This window comes from Phaseolus vulgaris, chromosome 7 (assembly GCF_000499845.2).
Source record: "Phaseolus vulgaris cultivar G19833 chromosome 7, P. vulgaris v2.0, whole genome shotgun sequence".
NCBI lineage: Eukaryota > Viridiplantae > Streptophyta > Magnoliopsida > Fabales > Fabaceae > Phaseolus > Phaseolus vulgaris.
The window spans coordinates 1,373,330-1,394,419 of NC_023753.2; the positions used below are offsets into that span (position 1 = coordinate 1,373,330).

The 21,090-nt window shown below is 29.0% G+C and overlaps 2 protein-coding genes across 3 annotated transcripts; one reads left to right on the forward strand and one right to left on the reverse strand.

Annotated features, from left to right (window-relative positions):
- The first annotated feature begins 9,805 nt into the window (after window positions 1–9,805).
- LOC137827825 (putative Myb family transcription factor At1g14600) lies at window positions 9,806–13,978 on the forward strand. Its single transcript, XM_068634169.1, has 6 exons — window positions 9,806–10,741; window positions 10,837–10,913; window positions 11,007–11,043; window positions 11,499–11,655; window positions 11,849–12,092; window positions 13,576–13,978. The coding sequence occupies exons 1-6, from the start codon at window positions 10,615–10,617 to the stop codon at window positions 13,867–13,869; spliced, it is 936 nt and encodes a 311-aa protein (XP_068490270.1). The 5' UTR covers window positions 9,806–10,614; the 3' UTR covers window positions 13,870–13,978.
- A 1,407-nt stretch (window positions 13,979–15,385) lies between these two features.
- LOC137827826 (uncharacterized) lies at window positions 15,386–20,662 on the reverse strand. 2 transcript variants are annotated; one of them, XM_068634171.1, is made up of 7 exons: window positions 20,304–20,656; window positions 20,175–20,221; window positions 19,923–20,067; window positions 19,638–19,821; window positions 18,147–18,276; window positions 17,375–17,548; window positions 15,386–15,760 (listed from the first exon to the last, which is right to left on the reverse strand). In XM_068634171.1, the coding sequence occupies exons 1-7, from the start codon at window positions 20,455–20,457 to the stop codon at window positions 15,665–15,667; spliced, it is 930 nt and encodes a 309-aa protein (XP_068490272.1). In that variant the 5' UTR covers window positions 20,458–20,656; the 3' UTR covers window positions 15,386–15,664. The 2 variants fall into 2 exon arrangements, with proteins under 2 accessions (XP_068490272.1, XP_068490271.1); XM_068634170.1 differs by lacking the exon at window positions 15,386–15,760 and adding an exon at window positions 16,868–17,286 and having other exon boundaries at window positions 20,304–20,662.
- Window positions 20,663–21,090: the final 428 nt, after the last annotated feature.

Here is a 21,090-nt window from a genome sequence, read left to right on the forward strand (position 1 = left end):
AATTCAAAAATTACATTTGGGTCGGGTCGTGAAGAAATTTGGATTTGTAGAAACTCTATTATTTTTAATAGGGGTGCGGTTAATGCGTCTGAAGTCTGCATTTTGATGCAAGTAAATGTTTGGTCTTTGATTTTTACAATATTTAACACTAATTAAGTTTTATTTTTTGGCTGGTGTTTGAAACCTTTGGAATGTATGCGTTTGATTATTTGATGCTCTTTAGTTTTTTACCATGGTTTGTGTTTTTGCTTGATTGATTTGGAGAGTCCTAATATGAAGTCAAAATTAACGATTTTAATTCAAAAATTACATTTGGGTCGGGTCGTGAAGAAATTTGGATTTGTAGAAACTCTATTATTTTTAATAGGGGTGCGGTTAATGCGTCTGAAGTCTGCATTTTGATGCAAGTAAATGTTTGGTCTTTGATTTTTACAATATTTAACACTAATTAAGTTTTATTTTTTGGCTGGTGTTTGAAACCTTTGGAATGTATGCGTTTGATTATTTGATGCTCTTTAGTTTTTTACCATGGTTTGTGTTTTTGCTTGATTGATTTGGAGAGTCCTAATAGATGTTGGATTAAGTTTTTCATTGTATATGGATTGTTCACCCTTGAAGTGATTCGTGTTTATATATTTGTTATTGTTCATAAACAAAATTAAAAAATACATTAAAGTTTATATGAATAACATACTTTAAAAGACAACTTTAATATTAAATAAAAATAATTTAAATTATGTTATGCACGACTTATTCAATCTCATAATAATTTACATTTATATTTCCACACATAATATATAAATTAAGTAAAAAATTATATTGATATATATATATATATATATATATATATAAATAAACAATCTGTACTAAAATCTTAATCCTTAAATAACCTCGCAAACTTATAACTAGCTTTTATGGATTTCGAAATAACACCAAAAGCAAATTCAATAAAAAGTGGAACCTAAAGATGAAGTTACTTAAAATGAAAGAAAGAGCATAGTAGGATCTCAACTAGGCTATTAGACCCTTTGCATATTTATTATAATTCAAACCCTTACTTCTAACAAACACCATAATAGGGTCTTAACAAACACCATAGTATATTTATTATAATTCAAACTCTTACTTCTACTTTGTCCAAAAATTAATTTCATTGAAGACATCACAAATTTAAACATTATTTAGAATCTAACTTAAAATCTATTAATTTTAAATGATGAATTTTTATCTATTTTTTTTTTATTCACTGACTTAAGTATCCGAAATTTTTTTCAAGTAGATCTTCCTCTTTTATCGAAAACGAATTGAAAGTTCGTTCTTCACATCTTTATCGAATTGCACTTCCCAAATTTATAATTTATTTTTCATAGAAACATTCTTTAAATTGAAAAATCTACACTAATAGTTACTCATATTTAAAGAAATTTTAAATTTTCATAAGACAAGTTTCAACATCAAATAACTTAACCATTTGTAATCAATGATTATTCTGATTAAATAACTCACTTTTATACATTAAATTATCAATGATAATAATGAAAAGTTATCGTTCTCATATACACACATTAAAATTCGAATAATATATTTAAATCACGAAACTGGCACAAGTTTTTTACAAAAGTTTTAATTTAAATATCTTGTGAATTTTGAATTGCTATTACTGTAACTAATTTGAATAAGGCGAGAACCGGTTGTATGTTTAACAGAATTACTTTAAAAAGAATATAAATTGAAATTCTAAAATATGTTTAATATATATTATAATTTTAACTATTTAATTTCATTTATAAAATTTTATAATTTCTCAAAAGTTGTTTAAGAATGTCTTTAGTTTTTTACGCTTTTCTCTTGTCGGAAAGTCATAACTTAGAGATTCATAAATTTGTTGACTTTCTTATACCATATGTTCAGAAAAAAAAAATACTTATAATAAAAATATCATTTTATAATTTTTCAAATTTTTTTACCTTTTTATATATAAAAAAATAATAAAAAATATAAGAAAAAAAATGTTTTTTATACTCTTACGTATATATTACATCACACCTCAGTATAGAAAATATATATGGAGTTTCTCTTTCCAATTACAATCTAATTATGTAAGATATTAATAATGAGATTTTATAATTATTAAATTAATTAATTAAGTACAATATCGTCAAATATTACATACAATAATTACATATAATTTGATAATTATTATTTTTTTAATATCATATAAATTTATATTTTAATAAAAATTCACTGTCTTATTTCCTATATTTCTTATTATAATATAGGTCTTAAAATCTGAATCAGATAGATTTCCTTAATTTTATTTTAATTGCATAATATTCTATGAAAAGTAGATATGGAGATTTAGTAATAAGTCAAAAAAAATATTACATCATAGTTTTTGGAATGAAACTTTATATAATGATAACATTTTTTTAATTTGTTTTTGTGCTTTTATTGAGTGAAAGGACTATTATTATCGATTAAAATAATATTTAATTTTTTATTGTAATTTAGTATTTATTATAGTTTGGATTATATGAAAAAAAGAAGAGAGAAGAGGCGACACATGTGCCGAGGCACATTACCGTTTGCCTGCTCACGCCAAAGGTACCGGCGGCCTCGAGGCCAGCCCCTCTCGCTCCTCTTCTTTTTCAATTTGTTTTGATTTTAACATTAGGATTACAGATATTGAGAAAATGATATTGAGGAGAGAGAGAATGGTATTAAATTGAATGGTGTTTGGACTGTTCCATAAGCCATCATTCGATTTGAGCAGGAATTTTGAGCATTCTGTTTGTTTACCTTCTGCCATTTCCATCATTATAACTGACAAACACAGACACAGTGTTTCTTAATTCTCTCTCCCAATCTGCACTTTCTGCCATCTTTTAGAACAATTCCTTCTGATTAGCTGAGAATGCCATTTTGTTTCTTTCTTTTCCCTTCTTATAAACCCTCACTCACCTCCTTCCCTAAATAAATACTCCATTTATCATCATTCAAATCCTTCAATTCTCCCTCCAACTTCATTTTTTCTTTCATATTTTCATTTTTATCATTACCTCAACTTCATCATTACTTTCTTCTCCTCTCATATATTTAATGTTAACTAAGAGAGTATAGTAGATTTGATTGGACCACATCAATTTAAAATATATTTTATATTATATAAATAAATATAAATTTTATTTTATAAGTTAATTTTGTAAAAATTGAATGGTTTAATTAGTGTCACTACTACAAAATTTTTTAATAGAAATTAATTTAAGAGAAAAAAATAATTAGTTATTATAATGATTAAATTATAAATTATTTTAGAAAATAAAAAAATTATTTGTTTTTAAACTAATTTTTATTATTGATAAATATTTTATAAATTGATATCTAATTAGCTACCAAAGTTTTAACTACCAAATATTTAGATTATAATTTGATAGCAAAAACCTGTGTAGCTAATTAGATACCAATTTATAAACTATTTATCATTAATAGAAACTAATTTAGAAACCAATAATTTTTTTAGTCTCTAAAATAGTATCTAATTTTGTCATTATAACAACTAACTATTTTTTATCTCTAAAATTGGTTTTTATTCAATAATTTTCTTATGGTATGCAATTAACATCATTATATAAATTATATTGTCACTGAATTATACATTGTAAGAATTTATGTATCGTTTTTGTTAATATATATAAGTTTTGGTTTAGTTCTCCATTTTTTTAATAACACTTTTTTCATGTGATGACAAATAATTGTTGTTACTTAATATGTCAACCTAACTGAGATGTCAAATTGCATGCACATGAAAACTTTTATAAAAAAATAAATTATACATTATAAGAATTTGTGTTGTTGTGTATTAATAACAAGTGTGTGAAACAATTTAAATTATATTAAGCTTTAATCTATTTAGTGACATGTTTTGAATTGGTTGGTGTAGATATCAAATAACTTGTGGAATTTGAGTTGGTTGGGCTATGTGTAGTTTTAAAATCAATTATGGTTTGAACTTGCCAAATTTGCATTGAATGTTGACTTGAGATGTTTTAAATAAATTAGACTCTGTGTTTTGATAAGTTTAAATGTGTTGTCACGTGTATTCCTTAAGTAATATATATATATATATATATATATATATATATAAACTTTTAATGGTTGTTATTCATAAATATTCACCATAAAAAGATTATTTAAATAATTTTATTGAAATATACAATAAGACATTTATTATTTAGTTACTTTTATTTATTATTAATTTACAAAAAAAATCATTAGATTAATTTAACTCAATAAAAATTACTCAAGGACTTGGATTTGAATTTGGTACGAATATAAAGTTTTTTTTTTCCTTTAAAGAATTCAAATTTTTTTATATTGTTCTACATGCATAATATTATACAAGTTTATTCATGTGTAATCTGATTAGAACAGGTTAATCTTGATTAGTCAAGCTTTATAATGATATATTTAGTTTCTGGATCAAGATTTCTCGAAGTAAATTTTTTATTTTTTATTTTTTATTTTTTTAAAATAAAAGCTTCTTTAATTTTTTCTGTATTGGGGTGGAAACTTTGAAGAAATAAATGACATTAAATAAGAAAATTTAACTAGATTCATTACTGGTTGATTGAGATGAGTTGTTAACTTTGATGTCCATGGATGAATTGGTGTGAAATTGAATGTATTCCGTTTTTTATGATTTTGTTGAATTAAAAGTGTACATTCAAACCCTTTGACTTAGATGATAAATTTGAATTTTATATATCATAGTTATGTTAATGAGAAGAATGTTTGCAATGTGATTTTATTGTTGATATTGAATTATATAATGATGGAATTGAGAAAATTGTTTCGTGTGAATGTTTTTAATGATGATGTATAACTAAAAGTTATATTGAATTTTGCACGTTAGTTTAATGTTATGATAAAACATTATTGATAAAGCATTCATCGTTAATAATTGGTTCATACTTAGTGAAAGAGAAAAATGAACTTTAATTATCTCAAAAAGTAATTTTGTTTATTTATATTTTTTCTTTTTATTTAGTTTCGTAGTTTTCTTTACAAATTTCATATAAATCAATTTTTTTAAAGTTGTGTTCAATCATGTTTTCACCCTTATGATATCATATCCCATTATTAATTCTTAAGTTTGAAAATTTCGATGATCATTAATGTTATTAATATTATTTCTTTGATATACTAAGAAAGTCATAATAGCATAATGTATATCTTTGATATTATCAATATTGTAAAAGGTAAATGAACTTCAAAAACTTTAAATAATATATACTTTTTTAAATGCTAACGAATTAAGGTTTAAATGTAAATTGCAAAATATATTAATACTTTGTTATATGGACTATTATGCACATATGTCTATTGTCGATAAATAACCCTTGAACAAGTTGTTTAAAGAGGTCAGAAAAAGAATAATCAAAATATATAGAGAATGAATTAGTAAGAATTAAAGCTCTAATGTAAACATTATGATTAACTTTTCAAAATATGACGTGCTCTTTAGATTAAATGAAACATGACTATGAAAATGTTGTTATATTTTTTAAGTGTTGTGAATGAGAAATTAAATATATACATGATTAATTAAATTTATGTTAGATATACTCATCATATGTTTGGTGTTATATACAAATTATTTTGAATAGTATGTGATATAAAAATAAATAATACCAATAATGGAGTAGAATTTTCATAAATTATAAGAAAATAAAAAAGTTTATATTTATATTTTGATTATACTGCAAGAAAATCATGAAATAGAAATCAATTTTTAGAGACCAAAATAATTAGTTACAATAGAAACTAAAATAGAGACCATTTTAGAAACTAAAAAAAAATTATTTCTAAATTAGTTTCTATTATTTTCTATTATTGTTAAATAGCTTCTAAATTGATATCTAATTAGCAACTAAGATTTTAACTACCAATTATTTAGTTTCTAAATTTGGTAGAAAAAACCTTGGTTGCTAATTAGATACCAATTTAGAAACTATTTAACAATAATAGAAAATAATAGAAACTAATTTAGAAACCAAATTTCTTTTTAGTTTCTAAAATGGTCTCTAATTTAGTTACTAGTGCAACTAATTATTTTGGTTTCTACAAATTAGTTTCTATTTCATGATTTTCTTGTAGTGCATATATAACGCTATATTGTTAAATAATAATAAATATCATAATCAAATAATTAGAGTAGACACACAGATAATATTAATAATAAAATTAGTAAATATTGATAAAAGAATGAGAAAGCCAAAAGTAATTATTGTAAAAATAATGTATTTTATATTTTAAACTAAACAAATATTTAAATATATTTTATTGGCTATTTTTCTAATAAAAAATTTATACTTTTACTTTATTTTTTTCTTTTTTTATCCCACTTTCAGACTTTGTTTGTTTGGATAAGGATGAAAATGATAGATTTAAGGAGGAAAAAAAGAGTTGACATTAAAGTTGTTTGAATTAAAAGTAAGAAAATATATTTGAGTGAAAAGATTATAGATGAGTTGGTAGTATAACATCTTTTATATTGGTATATTTTTAAAATAATTTATAAAATAAAACTGTAAAAATAATTTAAAATTATTTTAGAGTAATTTCAAATCATTTTAGAATAATTTAATTTGTTAAATATATTTTTTACTTTAATTTACTTATAAAAATGTAATTATTAAATGATAATCGATTATATTTTTAAAATATACGGTATTTCGTTACAAATATCTTCATACATAGATGAAAAGTTTAACTTATAATAATTTTGTCATTTTTCATATTTGTTTAACTTTCAAAATCTTAAAATTTGTATTTTCTTCGCTTTTTTGTATCCTTTCCAACTTTCTCCGTCTAGAAAGAAATAGAAACATAGACTAAAATTTTTCATGAAAATAAAAATATTTAAAATGACTACAATTTCTTATTTTTATTAAAAATATTTTTGACATATTCAGTTTTATATAGAAACCTTTTGCATGTTTCTCAGTCCTAACCAACGGATAATTATTCAATTTAATACTAAGATAATTATTCAATTTAATACTAAGATAAATCTTACTATGTGAACTTTAAGCTTAACTCAATTCTATAAAACCGGCTCATTAGATTGAGGTTTGCACCGCTTATATACTATAAAAGACTATAATCTCTAGTCGGATCTTTAACCCACCTCTCACGATAGCGGGTGGCCTGATAAACTCAACAAATACTTACTATAATAAACTCGAAATGACTCTATTATATTTTGTAACAGTAAACCTCGGTGATTAGAGTGTTTAATAGTATAATACATTATGCTAAATTCAATAAACAAATACATAATATTTTTGCATTCTTATTTGATTTAACACACTTATATTATTTTTATATTGTATATTTTATTACATGACTTCGTATAACTAAAATTTGTTTTTTAACCTAGACTAAAATATCATGAAAATAATGTATCTCTGTTTATTTTAGAAAAGTCTGGTATTTTATTACAGTAAGGCTTCATTTTAAATTTTAATTGGAATAAAAAAACACTCTTTTAATATAAAAATAAATATTTATAAATATATGTTTAAATTGATTAACTTGTTATTATAACTAAATATAATTTAAAACAAATATAAATACATTGTAAGAAAAATAAAAGTAAAATTATAAATAAAATAAAGAATATAAGTGTTATTTTATAATATACGAAATATGAATGCATATATATTTTAAAATTGGAAAAAATATAAATGTCATTAAAAAAGATAAGGAAGATAGATGCATTTTTTTATTCAAATAAATCATTTAAATTTTATTTACAAAAAAAAACTTTTTATTTTACAACTTTATTTTTCTATTTTGACAACTTTTAGCTACATTTTAGGTAATATAATTTTTTAAGTAAAGTTAGAGAAATGAATGATACTTTATTAAAAACACAAAGGAGATAAATATAATTTGATCGGAAACATAAAGAAAATGTATATCTTTTAAAAGTTATAAGATATATAGTTTTTATTTTACTAAAAAAATACAATAAAAGTGAATATTTATTTAAAAACGAGAGGAAGTAGGAGTATAATTTAATATACGCTTATTCTTTTATAAGTATACAATTACTTAATTAACACAGATAAAAATTATTAAAATTTATAAGAATAAGAATAGTAAATCAACAAAAACTTGATTAATAATAATGATATACTAATAACAAGGATGATTGACTAATTTGCTATGTAACAGAAACATTGACACGGACACCGATATGACATGGACATGGATACGGGGAACACAAATTTATATATTATATAATTATGAATTATATAAATTGACAATAAAGATTTATGTGCACAAGTATGTTCTAAATTATTTTTTGGGACAGAAAGATGTTTTTCATGATTGATTCACAAAGATTTATTTCTTATTTTTATAATCATAATAACAATTTATACAATAAAATTTGATTTTTTAGAACATTAATGTATTTTTCCTCTTTAAAATTGTGTTAGAACCATACTAGAATTGTCAAAAATCTAATAAATATTTTTTTAATTAAACACTTCACGAATACATGTCCTACATGTGTCATACAAGTGTCGATGTCCAATACAAATATCGAACACCAACACGCCATTTAAGAGAGTGTACAATCTTCATAACTAATTTATTTATTTTACATATATAACAAAATTTTAACTATTAATATCTGAATAAGTGTAAAAGAAATAGTGTGAATATTTAATAAGTTTTATAATTAAAGAATAATAATTAAAATATTATTGGAAATGATAGAATATAAATATTGAGAATATATAGTAAAGAGAGTTGATTGATTGATTTTGATGGCACATCCCAGCTGTGTAGATTGACAATAGTTCAGAGTTGAAATTCCACATACGGAATTCATCACGTTGACGTAAAGATCCTTCCAACAATCCCAGCCGTTGATTTCAGTGGGCTAATTTCGAGGTTGCACGGATCTGATTTATTTTTGTGTCTACTTGGGATGGCAAATTTGGTACGCATCTCATCAGATCACACATTTCTTTGCCTTTTCTTCTAATTATTTCTTTTATCTTCAACTTTCCCCAACATTAATCACTTCCCAAACCCTAATCCTTTTGCATCTGTCTTTCTTTGACTTTCTTTTTATGTTTTTTTTTTATTGACATGAAAGATATTCCCCACCACCTTAACAGAAATGTCTAGTCAATAATTCATAATCCCATCAAAAAAATTTCACCTCTTTTAGCATAACCATAATGTCAAAGACATTCTGCATAATTTTCTATATTTTTTTTTGTTTGTTTTAATGGCAAGGTTTTCTTCTGATTCAAATGAAAAATATGATTTTTATTTTATTTAATTTAATCCTCTGACTCTTCTTGCTCCCAAGCATGTGGAGTCTTAAAAAAAACATGCTTTGACGTTGAAAAACAGACATCTTTCGAATGATTTGAGACAAGAAAACAAACATATGCATAACATGCTTATGTTCATCTCCAAAAGCATGTAAAAAGTTGTCATGCAGAATATGCAGTTGTTTGAAGTTTGGATAAATAGTTGAGAATTTGACAGCAAAATGAGAAGATTTTGAGGATAAAAAGTGGAATAATATGAATTATTAATATGTGTACTATTTCCCATGCACGTCCAAATGGAATTGCAGGAAGTTTATTGCTTGGCACACAGGTAACCTAAGTTGGATTAAGCAGTGTGGGGCCTGCATGAAGGGTAAAATGGTGTTTGAAAGAGAAGAGTGAGGGCAGATGTGTGAAGTTGTGTTGTGCAATAATGATGTTGCATTCACACAATGTTGATTCAGAGAAAGGATAGTATAATATAATAGGTATAATAGTGATAATAATAACTGAAAAGAAGAAAAGTATTTTCATGGGGTCTTACACAGTGATCATGACGACGTTGGCGTATGTAGCAGTGGTCATATTCTAATGAGTAAGTCTTTGGAGAGAGAGAGAAAGGAAAAGTGGTGAGAGAGAGAGAGAGAGAGAAACAAAGGTCAAAGTGAGGCAGTTGAGTAATGGTAACACCGTGGATAGTACCCATTATATTGGCAATTGCATAGGTGTAATCATTTCGTGGAAGGTCAGTGCAAACAAGATCAGAAGCCTCCTCGTGATTTTTATCTGAGAAAAAGTGTTTTGAGTTTTCTGCTTTTTGGGGATTTCAGTTTGTAGTAGTTTCTGTTCCTTTTTTTTTTTATGGTTTATTTTGATTTCTCGTTGGCAACTTAAAGGTACAGCAACCACCGTATATATCAGGTATTATCAGTGTATGTGTGTGTGACTCCTAAGGAATTTGCAGAGCCCTTACACATGTCTTCTTTGTCTTTTCATTTTCTCTCGTGATATTCCTCTTCTCTCTCTCTTTTGCCCCCCTCTGGTTTCTGTTTGCGTGGGGAGCAAAAAGCTTATTTTTTTCTCCTTCTCTCTCTCTGATATATATAAGACAGAGAGGAGGAAACCACACTTCTTGTGGGCAAGTCGTAACCTTTTGGTGCCCTTTTGGTGTTGAGGAAGAACAACACAAGAAAGTGAAGGTCTTTTGTACTCTACTACCGAGTGTTTGGATAAAGATCAAAGTGAACAACATAACATGGGTAGTTGTGGAAGAGAAGGAGCTGTGAGGCAATATATAAGGTCAAAGGTTCCTCGCTTAAGGTGGACTCCCGAGCTGCACCGTTGCTTTGTTCACGCCATTGAGAGCCTTGGAGGTCATCAAAGTAAGTGGACTTTTTCTGTTTTCTAGATTCAGGATTCAGGATCCGTTTTCCCTTGCTGTTATAGATTTCTGATAACTTTTTGGTTAACTTTTCAGAGGCTACTCCGAAGCTTGTTCTTCAGTTGATGGATGTTAAAGGGCTCACAATTTCACACGTCAAGAGTCATCTTCAGGTGAGGAACGTTAGAACTATTGTGGTGATGCATGGTTATGTTTCATTAGGGTATTGTTTATTGATATTGGGTTTGTCTCTTTGTACAAACCAGATGTACAGAAGCATGAGGGGCGACTTGGGTAGACAAGGTACCGAACCTTCTTTACTGCAAAGCAAATGAACAAGGATAGAGTGTTCTTAATCTTTATAGTTCCTGATGACGATCATGCCATACGTGGGAACTATAGACCATGCTTTGTGCATTGAATGCTGATTGTTGTTTCTTCTCTTGGTACATATTTGAAGTTAAAAAACATAGCCTATGAACTCGCACTTATACACAAGTTGGGAAATTTGCAACTGAGTTGCACATTTATTAGTCTCTTCTTTGCCATAACAGTGTAGGGAGAATAAGAACACAATGTCCTTTTAAATCTTCCTCTAATGGCATTTTGATGAAATCCACAAAACTTTTTCTTTCTGCATTCTTCATACACAACAAAGGTCGTTACTGGCTTGTGTTCAAAGCACAACGCATTAATTTCCAACATCAAAGATCATTTTTTGTAATGTGTTGGTAACTTGGTACGTGTGTGTTTGTCAGGTAGGACACCCTCCCAACATAGGAACCAATCTTTTGAGGAGCACGATGATGGGTGTGTTGATGAAGTGAATGATGTTGGTGTTGAGTACTCATGTTCGAAACCCATGGGAAGAGAATCTGATTCCTTCTTCGGCCACAGCAATCTCCCTCCAAAAAGGTCAGCCTATGTAGCTTTATTCATTTCTTTTTCTCACTTGAAATAATTTCAGACTTTTCAAACGTCAAAAAAAAGTTATGTGTGGGAGAGAAGCAAAAGAGATTGGTATTCGCCTTGATCTTTTGCTTTTCTGAGCCAACTTTTACTTTTTTGCTTCTTTTGAAATTCCTTTTCGTTTGGATTCTCTACTCAGAGCAAGAATCGAGACGAGGAGTTCCATCTCAGAGAGCCTGCAATGCAGCCTAAGATTATGTGATGCAGTTCCAAATCCGTACTGTTTTTATGATTATCTGCAGAACCCCATGGCTGAGCACAAGGGAATAAAGGAGTTCTGCAAGGCTTCAACTTGGCAGATACAACCCCATTCCTCTCTGTTACCACACTTTCCCAACCTCACTTCATTCCAAAGTCCTAACCAAAACTCAGATTTCCTCCAGGTGCAAGCTCAACCCTTCTTTCTCTTCTCTCTTGTTTATGCTTTTAATTTATGTTAGGGTTGCACTTTGATATATATGGTTAACCTGTGATGCTCTTTCTAAGTATAACTTTTACTTCCATAATACACATGACTATAGCTTGCATTAAATGCTAACATTCAGTATATAAACTTTTTATCACTTGGATTAATGAATAAAAAGATGTGAAACTTGAAGGAATGGAAGCAAGTTTTGTCCTTAATTTGATTCCTTGGTGATGACCAATCCAAAGGTTGGAAGCACTCCACTTTTGTTCAGTATGATCTTACGTTTGGCCTGTCAAATATGCACAGCTTTTGGGATCACGTTGTGTGTTAAATGGGAAACCGTTGGTTAATTTCTCAGCTGCCTGTGTCTTTTCTTTCTCTATCTTTTATAGAAAAGTATATTATTAAACTATTAACTTTGTTCTGAGCTTGAAACTGGAAGCTCCTTTGTAGAAGTAGGGTTATTATTAAATATTTTGCCTTGGAATGATCTGTTTTAGCTTCTTTTGGAAAGCATGGTTGGTTGAAGCAGTGTTAAAGGATCTGCTGAGTGTTGTATCTTAATTTTGATTGTTCTAAAGGGGTTGGTTTTTTGAAAAGAACGCTGGTTTAGTGTTGCAAATGAAGTGGCTAAAATAAGAAAACGTGAAGTGTTGAAACTGGTACACACATTACTTTATGTGACATTTAATCGCCTTGTGGAGTGGTTAGATTGTTTTGGTCCCCTTGTGTACGACTTGAGAGTGTGGTGGGAATGGAAGAGAGGGAGGCTTGTGATTGTCCAAAATTTATCTTGGGCTGCAATGTTGCCGAAAGGGTCATCATGGCTTCTAATTTATATTCTGAGTTTTTTCACATTCAGTGGTCCTCCCAAATTATTGAAATTCTGACTTTGCAAATGGAAATTTTATCTATGCCCTTTATTGCATCTATACGGATACTTCTTTTGAAGGTAGAGACCCCACTAGTAGGACTTAACCTCAACTTCTTTCTTCTCCATAAAATCCAAAACTTATAATTGCTCTCTCTGGATCAGAAGAAAGATAAAGACATCAATGTATCTATTTTTGTTTGATTATACAAATACAAATTGTCTTCTGGGTTTTCACTCAATTCAAATTTTAAACTTTTTCAACACCCTTTTTCTCTCTCCTTCCTTTCAAACTAAGGGTAAGTTTCTTCTCTTCTACACAGAATGTACTTAATTAATTTGGTCAAAACATTCAGATCTAAGTACATGGTAAGAAGTGCTGTGTTGTTGCTGTAATAAACTAATGAAAAAAATGCATGTGGGGGTGTATTTGCACTGCTTTCTTGATATTCCTATTTAGTGTACATATATGTCTTAGGAATAGTGGTGAAATGTGCAAAGAGTGTTGTTGCTAGAATGAGGTTTTGCCTTGGCAGAAGTGAGATTTTAGAGGCACTGTTGTTTATGTGTTTTGTGCTGTTTATAGGTCACAACATTAAATGAAGGAAAGAGCAGTGGAAAGGGAATTAATGTAGATGTGAACACTGAGACAGGTGAGGCAGAAGTTGAGGATGTAGGAGGGTATGAATTGTCATTGTCGCTTACAATGGCAAATCCTTCACCTCAGAGAAGTAATGGTTCATGTTCAGGCAGTGAGATCAGTGAGACAATCTCATCATACCCTGCTGCAGGGTTTAGCAACTACAAGGACTGCACTAGTTCATCCACTCTCAAAGAAACAATTAATTTGGACCTTTCTTTGGCCTTATGTGGCAATTGATTTCATCCACTATTGTAAAATCAATCTACTATAGGCATAATCTACTGTACCTTTTTTCATTCTCTTCACTAACAATTTTGTTCTTTTTCTATCACCAGTACCTTTCCAATCCTCATGTCAATTTATTTTAATCCATTTTCACTACTTTTCTTCACCTTTCTATTTACATGTCACACACATCCCTATATATCAAACCCACTAATTCCACACACATTGAAATTCAGATCATTTTTAAATAAATTATATAAATTAATAATAAAGATTTATGTGTATAAGTATCAGTTTTTTTTAGGACACTGTGTTTTTGTTTTTCTTATGGTTGGTTCAAAAAATTTATTTTTTATTATTATAATTATAATAAAAAATTATATTATAAATTTAATTTTTAAAAAATTAATGTATTTTTTATTTTTAAAATTGTGTTAGAATCGTATTAAAATTATTATATATTTAATAAATATTTTTTTAATTAAATACTTTATTGATATGTATCGTCGATATTCGATATGTGTATCCACGAATATGTCGATATTCGATATGTGTATCCACGAATATTTGATACGTGTATTCGACACGATTATACCATTTGTGTTTTTTTTTCTTTCATAAATTTTATATCCTTTTCTTGTTTTTTTTTCTTCAAATGTGAATATTTTCATAATTTGTAGATAAAACATAGGAAAATGTCAAAAGTTGTAGTGGTGACAATTAAATAATAATAACTTTCATAGTTAATAAGTCTTTTTCGTATTTGTGGGTATGCATTTTTATATATGAAATTAATTTTTTAAAAATAAAATATAAATAATCTTGTAAGAATAGAATAGAGAAGTTATGCATTATTTTTTAGTTGAGGAGTTATTCAATTATTTTTTTGTTAGAGATTCATATAATAAAATCATTTTAATTTAAATTTAATAAAGGTATAAATTTAAATTTGATAAGGGTGTATATTTTAATTTAATACAAATAACATCAAAACAATTATAAAAAATTAAATTTTCTAGATAAAAATGACACCAAAACAGTTATAAAAGATTGTATTTCCTATGATATAAATTTCATTTAAATTTAATAAAAAGTAAAAAGTTTAAATAACAATAAAAATAGTTAATAAAAACTATATTAATTATATTTTATACAATATTATGGATAATATATTTTAAATAAAAACTAAAACTTATTTAGAGATGTTATTCTCTTTCATAACATTTGATTTTTGAAATTAGAAATAAATAAAATAAAATATGTCATAACATTACAGTATAACAGTACACAAGAATAATTTGAATTACTGTCATAACCATTCTAAGTAAAATCTACCCTATAAATTCGATTTTAACATCCATAATGTTAATAACACAGTGTGATTATGTTAATGAGGTGAATATTAAAGTATATATAGAATATTTTTTCAAAACATCTATAGCAAGATACAAGCAATGAATTTAAAGACTACAAAAATATAAAGTAAAATTATGAATTTAAGGAATATTTGCAGGGAAACACAAATAAATAAAAAAAACACTGGTCCACTTTTTGATATTTTTCAAAGTAATATTTTTCATACCTCTGGTAGATAATTAAAGTATGAATAATATATTATAAGAACAAAATAGAAAATATATTATAAACACTGGTCCACTTTTTCATGTTGAATAATATGCTGTATATCTGTAGCCTCTGTATAACTTCAATACATCAAAACTTTCAAAAATTGTTTAACGTAAGAGAATTGTCAAAGGTCCACATTTCACCCTCTCTGCAACCAACCATCCATCTTTATTTCACATGTTTAATATGCTGTAATTTTGTGAGAAATCATTCCTGATGAATAGTGCTGTGTCCCCTTACACCAGTGAAAATATTTAATTCTCTGAGATGAAGGTAGCTGCATGGCAAACACAAGTTAATTTTTTTGCTCCATCTCCATAATTCTACTGTTATTTTGATAATTAACTGCATCTCTGTCTGAATCTGACATTTAGACGTCAGGTCAAAGTCTGAAGCCCATGACAAAAAGGGTAAAAAATGTAGCTGTAGCTAATAAAAATGTGTAGTTGGGAGTTTTGCACAGAAGTTTGCATGCAGGATTAGAAATGAACCAAGTGCTAAGTTTGATTTGTAATATTGAAGTGAGTTTAGTTTATTATGATTTTAGTTTTATGTGTATATTTATTTCATATAAAAATAAGTTAATTGCATGAACTTAGTATATCCAACTGAAGCATGTGCAAGTCAAATTCACTTCTTGTATTCAAGGAATTAAATTTTCAATCCCCTCATTCATAAATCAAAACACAAACAAATTAAGCTAAGAAGTAATTTGGAATCACTTGAAGTGGATAATTTGGTTGGATAGGGGTGTTTGGTATTTTGACCAAAAGTATGCCATTTTTGGTAGTTTGGTTCCATGGTAGGTTTGAGAGCATGGTTAGGGAGAAATTGAAAGGGTGACAAACTTCATAAATGAAAAGAAAAAAGCTATTTGCTTAGGAAACTGACAAGCTGCTGGAGAGGATCTAACTTTAAGACTTGTCATGTTTCATTGCACATTCCTTTATGTTAATGATAAATAATGAGGTGAGATGCACTAGTTGGTAGTTAGGTTTCTACCTTTCATTTAATGACAGTTTAATGACTTAATTATTCTTCTTCCATGAAAATACGCAAAAGATATCAAATCAAGAATTAATTCATCGTTGTTGTAGCAGCTCGAAGCAAAAGTTTTACAGTAAAACAAATAGAATACATTAATAGAAAAATCTCACCCTCGAGAGAGAAATAAAACTCAGTGTATCAATGTATATAAGAGCAACCATTATGCATCAAGCAAATGGTAAAGTTCCAATTAATCCACACTGTCTTTTTCATAAAAAATATCTCAATTTAATGCAGTACTTTACCAAACAAAGAATGAAAGAGTTCTACATAAAACATGAGAAACCAGCGAGTATACGAAGAAATGAAGCACATAAAGTTGGAGATGTACGAGGCGTATTGAAGTTGATTTGGCAGATCACATTTAATAGAGTTATTAAGATATAGTAAGCTGAACATAAATGGGTGGAGTGGAGCAAAAGTAGGTGACTACAGGTTTTGCTTGTGAAGAGTCAGAAAGGTAGGCTATTTCTTATTTGTATTGTAGCTGGTTTTTTCCATTTCCATTCTCCATTTGCAGGGTCATAAGAATCCAATAGATATAGTTTGTAGGATCTGACAAAGCAACATTGGAAAGTAAAAGATTAAGAAAAGTGTTCATGGAGCTACAGAGGCTTCCTTAGTATTGGAAGTTAAGGCTTTGATGCATAGTCGAGGCTTTGTACTAACAAGGTTGCTGGGGACGACAGAGACAGCGACTATTATGGACCCATTGGGTACTCCAGAAAGGGGTAGCAACTCAACAAGCACAGAGAGCTGCAATGCCAGTTCTAATCAATGCTCAGAGTAGCATAAATGTAAATACAAACAGCTATAAATAGTTCAAGGCAAATACGACTTTTACCTCTGGAGACCTGAGATCCACCACTGAATCTTCCACAACATGATTGACTGCAGACGCCACCACACCAAAGCATTTATTACGGTCCAGCAAACTTAATGCTTTAGAATCATTTGAATTTTCCTTCGCAGATGTTGCTGTTTCTTCAGTTCCTCTTCGGTTGAACCCAACAGCAAACTACAATGGCAGTTATCATTGTTTTCATGTAAGATTGATAACCGACATGCTTCAGATCGAAGGAATGAAATTTACCAAAATATAATTTAACTCTGAAAATTTCTTCACATAAATATCAACTTATTCATATATAAATTCTTGTCTGAAACTTATTTGGAACTATATGTGTTTAAGAAATCAATTCATTTACAAATCATACTGTGTTCATGTTTCATCATTTGTAAAAACCAAACATGCTTTTGATATTATTTATGTATAATTTCATTACAAATATGTTTTTTCTATTACAAAGTTGAGAAAGCTCCAGAATGTGCTAGTCCTGATTGACAATAAAAAAAAAATGTCGTCCCTGATTTCAATTGTCACTGACGCATCACCGGTGAGGATGTGAAGAAGCTACATGCAGATAAATATTCGGCCACCATCCGATATCAGGTTTATTGATATTCAAATTTTAATTAAAATCAGGATTCTTCTTTGTTTGACAATGACAACGATACGGGGGGGATCATGTATCTCAGGTGATGAAAATGGCAAACAATGTTAGCTTATTAATAGCATAACTGATTTGCAGTTAAAAGATAATGATGTATTGGACCTTCAGAGGTCGTTGTAGTTTGTCCTGATTAGCAGCTACAAACTTTTTAACAAGCATTGAAACTACTTCTTGTAGTTTTTTTTCGTTCAAACTGCAGGTAGCCTGGATAGGGAAAATGCGATGGCACCAACTGCAGTAAAAAACATGTTCACTATCAGATAAAAAGAAAGATACTGAAATCAGAGAGAATAACTTTTCTGGTCCACAAACCTACATGTTTCCACAGAATTGTTATGAAATAAAAAAAGAGAATATAGGTAGAATTTGCATGTCCATATTTGCAATCAATCAAAATATCAGCCATTCTAAAATGGTTAAGCTTAATCTGTTGTTAGAACTTGAAAGTTGAATAAACAGAAACAAACAGCAATTTAGCAGAGATGACAGCCTAGCAGCTGAGAAAAACAAAAATGGATGAATTTAGAATAATTTACAAATAACAAAGAATTGTAGTATTCTTTAAGTTGAAGTTATAGTTCTAATCAAACAAATTTATAGGCTACTAATTTGCTTTTGCAAAACCTAAACCCACCTTATTGCAAAAGCTAGTAAGCTAGTAATTGTAATTGGGGAGCTTGGGGCCTTGTAAACCCCACACGACAATCCCTAACTTCCAATATGGAACTCAAGTTCATACCTTACAATAGGATTCTACCATCAGTTCATGTTTCACAGGCCTATGCATTCACAAGAGCCAGCTGTGCACAATCCTTTGATTAGTCCAGAGTGAAAAAGTTCAAATACCAAATAATAATAACTAATTTTTAGCAATGCTGATAGGTTGGGTCTAAAGTGGCTAAAGGATATTGGATGGTGCTTAATTGGAAGACCACCACCTCCATGCCATCACTACCAAGCTAGGAACCCTCTACACATAACTTGATAGCTATCAACGTTTACAAGATTCATAACCTCCCTCCTACTTTCAGCATGTTATGAATGCTTATTATGTGTCCTTGATGTCAACCATGGCTAAGGTTGGAGCAACTTGCTGCCTTTTCTGACCAACCAGCACCAACCTTTACCTCATCCAACTATGCTTGTGGGTTTCCACCCAGCACGAATCCCCCCACAGCAACCATGCTACCCTCACCAAACCAAAACTCTTCTCAGCCATGTTGCCCACCTCCTCAACAATTCCCCTTTCCCCCACTCTATATACCCACCTCCCATTAATGCAACCCACATGCTGTCACCTACTGTTCCATATTCCCCACCGCTTATACCACACAAACACATACTTGCTAACATCCACCCCCCAACCCCTTCAACGAAATACCTCCACAGATTAAAAATTCCCCATAACCCAGTTTCAGTTGGAGCAGGAAATATTCGGTTTGGATTGAATTTTCATGGTTCCCCCTTCTTTCCCTTGGTGGCAAGGCAATGGAAGGACAGAACAAGTATACACTACATCTAGCATCATACTAAAACACTAACCAGCAAACAAAACATTTAACTAGTGACACAAGAATGAGCTAATTTACTTACGCCAACGAACTTCCATTCCCAGATTCAAAAGCTTGGATGATATTTGAAACAACATTAACAGTGTCAGACTGTGTGTGACTGGGAAAGGTTAAAAGAAGCAACCCATTCCTCGTGAGCTTAACCAAAGAAAGACCCGTTACTCCATCTTTGTCTGGTTCTGCTTTACCAGCACTTGAAAGTTCACCTGCCATCAGAAACAATAACCATGTTGTTTAATGAAACCCTATCAAACAACATTCCACCTCCCAAAACTGCAAAAAAAGTAGTAAAAAATAAACTGCATACCATCTCCAGAGTTAGCAGTAGCGGACTCATTTTCCTTGCCATCCAAACACTCCTCACCAGCATCATCACTGCACAACTTCTGTCTCTTGGAAATGCTATTCTCATTAGGATTCTTTGAAGAGTCAAAATGACCCGGTTCAAGGAACTGTAAGAAACAACCATATATGAGCAATGGGACAGTAACGAAGCCATTTTCACTGATTCCCACAAGTTATGAGGTTGTTTTGATGAAGAAAGAGAAGTAACAGTGACCTTACGAAGGATGGTGATTGCTTCTTTTGTGGCGCTCTTCTCACGCTCTGAAAGAGAAATAGAAAATGACAGAAACGAAAGGGAGAAGGGAATGAATGAGAAGAGAAGAGAAAGGAGAAGAAACTGAACTGATAGTGCAAGTGATGAGAAAGCCAGTGTGGGAGTTACGAAGAAGAGAAGAGGGAGCGTTGTAATCGAAGCGAGGAAGGTTAATAACCGCCGAATGCTGCTCCCATGGACTCATCATCTTCTTCTCCACTTCCTCGTTTTTCTCTTCCGCCATTTTCTCTCTCTCTCTCTCTCCAAAAACCCCTTTTTTATTCTCAACAGAGAAAACTCTTCATGCTTCTCTGATCAATCAAAAACCCTTAACAAGTTTCAATTTTCTTCTCAAATTTGAACAATTTCTTGGCTGAAAGAAACCACAAAATTGTTCATTCATGAATGTATTTACTCCAAGATAACAATTTTTTTTTTAATTTCCATTTGATTTTACCAAACTTTTTCCTTTAGTCACTATATTTGCTTTAGAAAATAAAGATAACATTATATAAAAATAATTTTAGTATGTGAAAATAAGTTTTGTTTAAGAAAATTAGATGGATAGTGTATTTAATTTTCTTTGTTTATAATTATATATATATATAATAATTTTAATGTTTTATACATTACAACTTTTAATATTATTATTTTAATATAATTTAATTACAAAATTTATCTTTTATTATATATATTTATTTTTAAACTAATCATATCAAAATATTATATACTATTCTGAACTATCATTCACCTCTCATTTTTTCCGTCAAACATGACTAAAAAGATATTTAATGTTTAAAAAATTAAAAAATGCAAGTTATTCATTTAATGATACGACCAATTAGAAATTATTAATTTTAGCCTTTTTCAAACTGTT